Source organism: Stenella coeruleoalba (genome assembly GCF_951394435.1).
Source record: "Stenella coeruleoalba genome assembly, chromosome: X".
Lineage (NCBI taxonomy): Eukaryota > Metazoa > Chordata > Mammalia > Artiodactyla > Delphinidae > Stenella > Stenella coeruleoalba.
In genome coordinates this window covers 122109689-122117362 of record NC_137152.1, presented here as the reverse complement: position 1 = coordinate 122117362, position 7674 = coordinate 122109689, and the positions used below count along the sequence as shown (strand labels likewise).

Sequence of the window (7674 nt, the reverse complement as noted above, 5' to 3'; positions counted from 1 at the left end):
ACTCTGTTCTGGGGTCCAGGCTCCCCTCAGTCCTCCCTCAGGCCCTGGGAAGTGATTAGCCCATGAGGGGGGAGCCCTCATGAATGAGATTACCTCCCTTATAAAAGAGGCCCCAGACGGCTGCCTCATCCTCTTGTGCCATGTGAGAAGATGGCTAGTTGATACAACTAGACAAGAAACCAGTCCATATAAAGAAGAGCTTTATTACTATTATTTATTACTCAGCCGTACAAAGGAACGAAATTGGGTCATTTGTAGAGATGTGGATGGATCTAGAGACTGTCATACAGAGTGAAGGAAGTCAGAAAGAGAGAAACAAATATCGTGTATTAATGCACATATGTGGAACCTAGATAAATGGTACAGATGAACCGGTTTGCAGGGCAGAAATAGAGACACAGACGTAGAGCACAAACATATGGGCACCAAGGTGAGAAAATGGTGGGGGCGGGCGGGGGGGGTGATGAATTGGGAGATTGGGATTGACATATGTACGCTAATAGGTATAAACTGGGTAACTCATAAGAACCTGCTGTATAAAAAAATACATAAAATAAAATTCAAAAGTTAAAACAAACCAAAGAAATAAGAATAGGTTTATGACATTATCAATCACAGTAGAAAACCACCTGTAAAGACAAATGGACGTACTTGCCACAACGGGCTCTGCATCGCCAAGTTCGCTCCCCCAACTCCGCAGCCTCGCAGGAGGCCTTCCTATTGGTGGAAGGCCAATGGGCGTGTCTTTCGCTTCCGGAGGCGCCAAGCCTTGGGACCTCAGGCCCTCAGTGCGCATGGCTACTGCTGCTTCCGTAGCAGAGCGCCTCCTCACGTGCTCTTCTGATCCAACCAGTTTCTCGGTAAAGAGACGTCTAGAACTTTCTCCCTCATCTTCCTGGGGCTTCCGGGAGCACCCGGAAGCCCACGTGGCGTTCGCACAGAGTGCCTGGGACAGTCGGCGGCACAGTTCCTGGCTGCTCTGCTGAGACGAGCTCTTCAGCCCCTCGTGAGCGGGACTCCGGAGCCATCCACAGAGTCAGAGCGAGTCAGGAGACAGGCGGGGGCTTTGCCGGGGGCTGGACTCCGCAGGTACCGGGGGCCCTGGGAAGGAGTGGAGGTCGGGGGAGGGCTACGGGCTGCTCGGTTGGGAGTGGGGGAGCGGCGGCGGAGGGTAGCGGGCTGAAGGGGGGCTGAGGGAAGGGTCCCCCAGTGAGCGGGTCAGAGGGGAGGACCGCTGGCTTCCGGGGTGGCTGGTGGGGGGCGTTCTGGAGTCGGGGTGCAGAGGGTGGGGCTAATGCGTGGGGGGGGGGCCTGAGCGGAGGGCTTCCTGCTGGTCGGGTGGGGCTGGCCTTGGGGGCCAGAGGAGAGGACGACTGGCTGCGGGGGTGGGGAGGACGGGACGGGCGGGCCCCACCCCCGGGGCCGAGACGGGAGGGGAGGGCTAACGGCTGCTGCGTGTGGCGGGAGGAAGGGGGAGCTACTCCTGGCTGAAGCGGGGGTCGATGGGGAGGACTCCCGGGCGCGGGTGCGGTAGGCGTTAGGGGAGCTCCCGCCGGGGCGGGGCGTGGGGTGGGGGGGAGGACGCTCGTGGCAGTTAGGGGGCTCCGGCTCCCGGGTGGGCGGGGGCAAGACGGGTGGGCTCTGCGTCTGGGGTACGAGAAGCGAGAGCCCCTGGCGCTGAGTGTGCTCGGGGGAGGACTCCCCGGTGTGGGGAGGTGAGAGAGGCCGTCTGACCTCTACGCATGGCGGGGCGCCCGGCTTCCAGGGCCCAGAGCGGAGCGCCACCAGCTGGTGGGTGGGGGAGGGTGTATGGAGGGGATGTAGTGCGAGGCGTCGGGGAGGAGCCGCCTGGCCACGGGGGGGCGTAAGTGAAGCTGAGAGGGGGGAGGTGCTGGGGCTGCTGTGATCTGGTGGAGGCTGTTGGCCATGGCAGATGGATTTGTGGGGTCCAGGGAGGGGCTCTGGCCCACTGCATGAGGCATCGAGAGCTTCAGGTCGCCTCTGTCCGGGTGGCACAGGAATTGCAGAGGTGGGTGGGCAGGGCAAGGCCCTGGCCTCCACACACAGTACACAGATTCTTTACGAGGGTGCTTTGCACATTCACCCGGACACGCCATACCAGAGTTGTAAAACAGTCTCCATAAATTTAGCAGTATTGCAAGTTTACATGATAAGTTTTCTCATCACGGGGGAATTTTATTTGATGGTACTAATGATAATATATCTTCAAATATTGGGAAACCCATGGATCAAAGAGAAAAATCACAGAGGGACTTAGAAAATGTTTCCAAGTGAATACTAAAAAAACACGACTTCCCAAAATTAGTTGGAGGCAGCAAAAAGCAACAGGAGGAAACTGTATTCCTCTAAATGCTTCTGTTAGAAAAGAGTCAGGACATAAAATCAGTGAGCTAACAGTCCATTGAGAGATGCTAGAAGAAGAAGAGCAAAGGAAACATAAAATGAAGTAATAAGAGAGCTAAGAGAGGAAATCAGTGATAGAAAGCAAATTATGGACACGGTGAACAAAGCCACGCGCTTCTTTCAAAAGAGCAAGGAAACCGAGCAAGTCCTAGAACGATGAATCACGGAAACATAGAAAGAACGCTGATCCCCAATATGAGGAATGAAAGAGGGCCAACGTTACGGATCAGATGTACATTAACAAAGAGGATATAGGGGAATATTATGGGACATTATGGAAATGTTTATGCTAACAAATTGGAAGACTTGAAAAATTCCTTGGGAAAAAGGCAGCTTCCTAAAACTGAGGCCAGAAATGTAGAAAAGGTGACGAGCCTTCTATCTGTCTTTTTTAAAAAAATTATTTTATTTTATTTTATTATTGTTTCTTGAGTCGTACGCAACAAGTGCTCTTTTGTTATTATTTTTAAATTTTATTTTTACTTTGGGCTGCGTTGGGTCTTTGTTGCTGCGCGCGGGCTTTCTCTAGGTGCAGCGAGCGGGGGCTACTCTTCGTTGCGGTGCGCAGGCCTCTCATTACGGTGGCTTCTCTTGTTGCAGAGCACGGGCTCCAGGCATGTGGGCTTCAGAGCTTGTGTCACGTGGACTCAGTAGTTGTGGCTCGTGGGCTCTAGAGCGCTGGGTCAGTGGTTGTGGCGCGTGGGGTTAGCTGCTCCGCGGCTTGTGGGATCTTCCCGGACCAGGGATCGAACCTGTGTCCCCTGCACTGGCAGGTGGATTCTTAACCACTGCGCCACCAGGGAAGTCCCTAGCCTTCTATCTTGTAAATAAATGTAATTTATAAAAAAAGTTTCCTAAAGTCAAACAAACCAAACAGGGCAGGGAGGTGCTCCAGGCTGCTGCTGTGAGGGGCACTAGGGTGGGCTGTGTGGCACAAACATGATTCTCTCCTCTTTGCACCCACAGGCCGATTCCCACACTTCAACAGCCTGTGCACACCTGTTTGATCGCTTCCCCCCACCCTCAGGTCCTCGGAGATGGCGATGGCTCTGGCGGTATTGCGGGACTGGTGCAGGTCGATGGGCGTGAACGCTCAGCGATCTCTGCTCATCCTGGGAATCCCAGATGACTGCAAAGACCAGGAATTCCAGGAGGCTGTGCAGGCTGCCCTGCGTTCCCTGGGCAGGTACCGAGTGCTGGGCAAGGTCTACAGAAAGGAGCTGGGGTCGAGTGTTGCCCTGGTCGAGTTTGCTGAGTGTTTAAATCGAAGCTTGCTCCCCCGCCAAATACCAGGCAAGGGAGGGCCCTGGACTGTGGTCTGCCTGCCCCAGGCCCCTGATGCTGATTCACAGGATAGACCCAGTTGCCCTGCGCAGCCCCAGGGACAAGCAGTGGTTGGCAGGGCGGGTGAGGCAGGCACTGCAGGTCACTCAGGAACTGCAGGGCAGGAGGAGGCTGCAGGGGAGGCGGGAGTCGCAGGTATGGAGGGAGACACAGGTGAGGAGGAAGCCTTAGGTGAGGAGGGAGCTGAAGGTGAGGAGGGAGCTGCAGGTGAGGAGGGAGCTGAAGGTGAGGCAGGAGCTGAAGGTGAGGAGGGAGCTGCAGGTGAGGAGGGAGCTGAAGGTGAGGTAGGAGCTGCAGGTGAGGAGGGAGCTGAAGGTGAGGAGGGAGCTGCAGGTGAGGAGGGAGCTGAAGGTGAGGTAGGAGCTGCAGGTGAGGAGGGAGCTGAAGGTGAGGAGGGAGCTGAAGGTGAGGGAGGTGCAGGTGAGGAGGGAGCTGAAGGTGAGGAGGGGGCTGAAGGTGAGGCAGGAGATGCAGGTGAGGAGGGAGCTGTAGGTGAGGCAGGAGATGCAGGTGAGGAAGGAGCTTCAGGTGAGGAGGGAGCCTCAGGTGAGGCAGGAGCTGCAGGTGGGGAAAGATCTGAGGGTCAAGCAGGAGCTGAAGGTGAAGCAGGAGTGTCAGATGAGGAAGGAGCTGCAGGTGACGACAGAACCTCAGGTGAGGCAGGAGTTGCAGGTGAGGCAGGAGCTGCAGGTGAGGAAGGAGCTGCAGGTGAAGCAGGAGATGAAGGTGAAGCAGGAGCTGAGTCAGATGAGGAAGGAGCTGCAGGTGAGGAGGGAGATGAAGGTGAGGAGGGAGCTGAAGGTGAGGAGGGAGCTGCAGGTGAGGAGGGAGCTGCAGGTGAGGAAGGAGCTGCAGGGCTGGAAGGAGCTGAGGGTCAAGCAGGAGCTGAGGGTCCAGCAGGAGCTGAAGGTGAAGCAGGAGCTGAGTCAGATGAGGAAGGAGCTGCAGGTTACAGAAATGTTGCAGGCGTGGCAGGACTTCTGAGTATGGCAGGACCCACGGGCGGGGCAACGGCTGCGCCTGAGGAAGCAGTTGTGACAGCGGCAGGCGCCATGGGTGAGGCAGGGCCCGGGACCCAGCAGTGGAGGCAGGCCTCGCAGCCCGTGCTGGACAGCATGGGCTACCAGGAGCTGGGAACCTTCTCTGGGATGGAAGAGCCGGGCCACGGGGAAGGGTCCTCTGAGAGCTGGCTGGAGCAGGCCAGCCACACGCTGCACCTGTGGCGCCACGTGTCTGAGAGGGAGAGGAGGAGGAGGCTGGTGGAGAGCTTGCGCGGCCCCGCGCTGGACCTCCTGCGCGGCCTCCTGGCGGAAGATCCCGAGCTGGCTGCCCAGGACTGCCTGGCCGCGCTGGTGCAGGTGTTTGGGAACAAGGACCCCCGGGGGAGTGCTCGGCTGAAGTTCGTGACCTGTGCCCAGCGGCCCCAGGAGACTCTCTCTGCGTACGTGATGCGCCTGGAAGGCCTGCTGCAGTCGGCCCTGGAGAAGGGGGCCATCCACCCGGCCATGGCGGACCAGGCGCGCGCCCGGCAGGTGCTGACGCGGGCCCGGCTGAACGACACGCTCCGGGACACGCTGAGGAGGAGGCGGCTGATGAGGAGGCCTCCCGGCTTTGCGGGGATGCTGCGGCTCATCCAGAAGACCGAGGCCTGGGACGCCGACCCGGCTAGCAGGGAGCACTTCCCAGGGCAGGAAGAGGCCCGTGTGGACGTTGCAGTCCTGGCAGCAGCCGCCCAGGCCGCCCCGGCCCATGAGGCCATCACCGCAGGCACCACTGCACATGGCACCAAGGCCTCCCCGGCCGGTGAAGATACCACCGCCCAGGCCGCCCGTTCCAAGGAAGGGAGCGCCGAGGACCACCCGGCACGTGAGGAGGCCAGTGCGGCAGTTGCCGGCACTGCCAAGGCTGGCGAGGCGGCCCCTGAAGACCATGGTGCCGCCAGGGCAGCCCCTGGCCCTGGGGAGACCAGCAACGCGTCCACAGCCACTCAGGAAGATGGAAGTGCTGCCGCCCCTGCGGGCCTAGGTCAGGCAGGACCCTCAGATGCCCCCGGGGTCCCCATGCCTGGCCGGATGGGCAGTGCTTCCCCGGTGGCCCCAGGAGGTCCTGGCTGGGAGCCAGAGGGCCTCGCCCAGGCAGAAGGCCAGGAGGCCGAGGAGACCCCCGAGGAGGGGCTCAAGCCCATCCCAGAAGAGCTGGGAAATGAGGACGGGGCTGCAGAGATGAGCCCCCCGGGGTGCACCTCAGGCCAGTAGGCTCAGCAGGTCCCGGGGCCCCCAGGCTTGGAGGCAGGGGGAGGCCAGGCCTGGCAGCCTACTGGCCCCATATTAGGGGCCACTCCAGGTGCCTGGGCCTCCCTCCTGAGAGGGTCCCCTATTCATCATCCCCTGGGGCAGGTTGCTCCCTGTACTGGCAAGCCCAAATGTGTCCCTGTAGGCCCCAGAGGGACCCAGGTGTCAAGGAACCCCCCAGCCCCTGCTCCCCTCCCACCAACACACACACCCTAGCCATCGTCCCCCCACAGAGCCCTGAGGTGCGCCACGTGTCAGCCAAGGCTCTGGTCTCTGTGGGCCAGTGTCGTGAGCTCAACGTGTGCTTTCTGGGCATAGATTCAGGCCCAGCGCTGCCTGTTGTTGTGGAAATGTGCATGTGTTCTCCTCTGAGCGGTTCCCCCAAACCCTGCGCGGCGTGGAGACCCCGAGCCCAGTCCCAGGAGCCGGCGGGAAGGACGGGATGGACGAGGTCACAGCCAGCGCCCACCCCAGGACCTGGGAGCCCACCTGCGACCTTCGAAGGAAGACCTTGACCGGGGCTGCAGGAGGTCTGCGGGAGGCCCCCCAGGGCTTGTGTTCTGCTGGGCCACCCCGTTGTTCCTCGGGACTCCACGTCCCCGGCTCGGTGGCGTGCGCCCTGCTGTGGGACTGTCCTGTGCCCGCCATAGGGCAGGGCCAGGCCCCGGGCATGTGGGCCAGAAATGGAGGGTCTGCCCTGGGGGGAGCGGGCATGGCCGGCGCCCATCCTCCTGGCGAGAGGCCACCCGCGGGGCCCTCAGGAAGGGAGACTGGGGGGGGATGGAGGGCCGCCGGGTGGGGTGTAGCGGAGGCACCTTTTTGAGGACCCTGGGTGGGGCCGGGACCCGTGAGCTCCGGTGGCCGTTAGAAGTTCCTCTGTGTGTTGTTATGCCCTGTGTTCAATGGTTTCAGTCAATGTTTCTGTTTAATAAATTTCCCTGAACGTTTCATCTGAGTCTGGCCTCTGCTGTGGGCAATGGAGGGAAAGGGCTGCTGCGGGTGAGGGCGGGGGTCCAGAGTCCGATTCCTGCTCAGCACCCATGGGACAGCTCTCCAGGGAGAGGATAAGGTAGGCACTTTGCAGCCCCAGACATTGTGAGGGTTTTTCTTCCAGTTCATAGGTGAATCGTAAAGTTTTAGCGACCTTGACCATGGGCCGCGTCTCGGGCAATGCTCGTGCTTGAAATCATGGGTGCTGTGCACGGCCCGGAAGGCCAGGGGACACACAGGAGGACTTCTGACCTCGTGGGTCACACGTGGGTCCGTGCACGTCTGCCTGGCCCGGGGGCTCCGGGACCAGAAGGCCGTGGCCGGTTTGCACGAGCGCTCGGCCTGTGGCTCTGCACCCGTGCACGAGTGTCTTCGTGCCCCCTGCGATGACGGGCGTGAAGCAGGAGGCTGACATGCTGACGGGCCTGCCCTTTAGGATGTCACTTCCTGGCTGGGCTGTGCTGTCACCCCCGAGCAACCGGAGCACTTCTGTGAGGGGCTGAGCGGGAGTGTGAGCCCAGGGTGCTGCCGGCCGCGCTGCACTGTCCCGTTTACGTGGCGGAGGGGCACGCCGCGCTCCGCATGGCTGCGGACGAGAAGGGCCCCGCCGCGGGCAGGGCGCCCG

The 7674-nt window shown here is 60.4% G+C and overlaps 1 protein-coding gene across 1 annotated transcript; it reads left to right on the top strand.

Moving 5' to 3' along the window:
* On the top strand, positions 1-7027 carry LOC307180678 (paraneoplastic antigen Ma6F-like). The gene is made up of 3 exons (XM_079911043.1): positions 1-1089; positions 3391-4097; positions 4710-7027. Exons 2-3 carry the CDS (start codon positions 3462-3464, stop codon positions 6021-6023), a joined length of 1950 nt encoding a protein of 649 aa, XP_079767169.1. The 5' UTR covers positions 1-1089; positions 3391-3461; the 3' UTR covers positions 6024-7027.
* Positions 7028-7674: the final 647 nt, after the last annotated feature.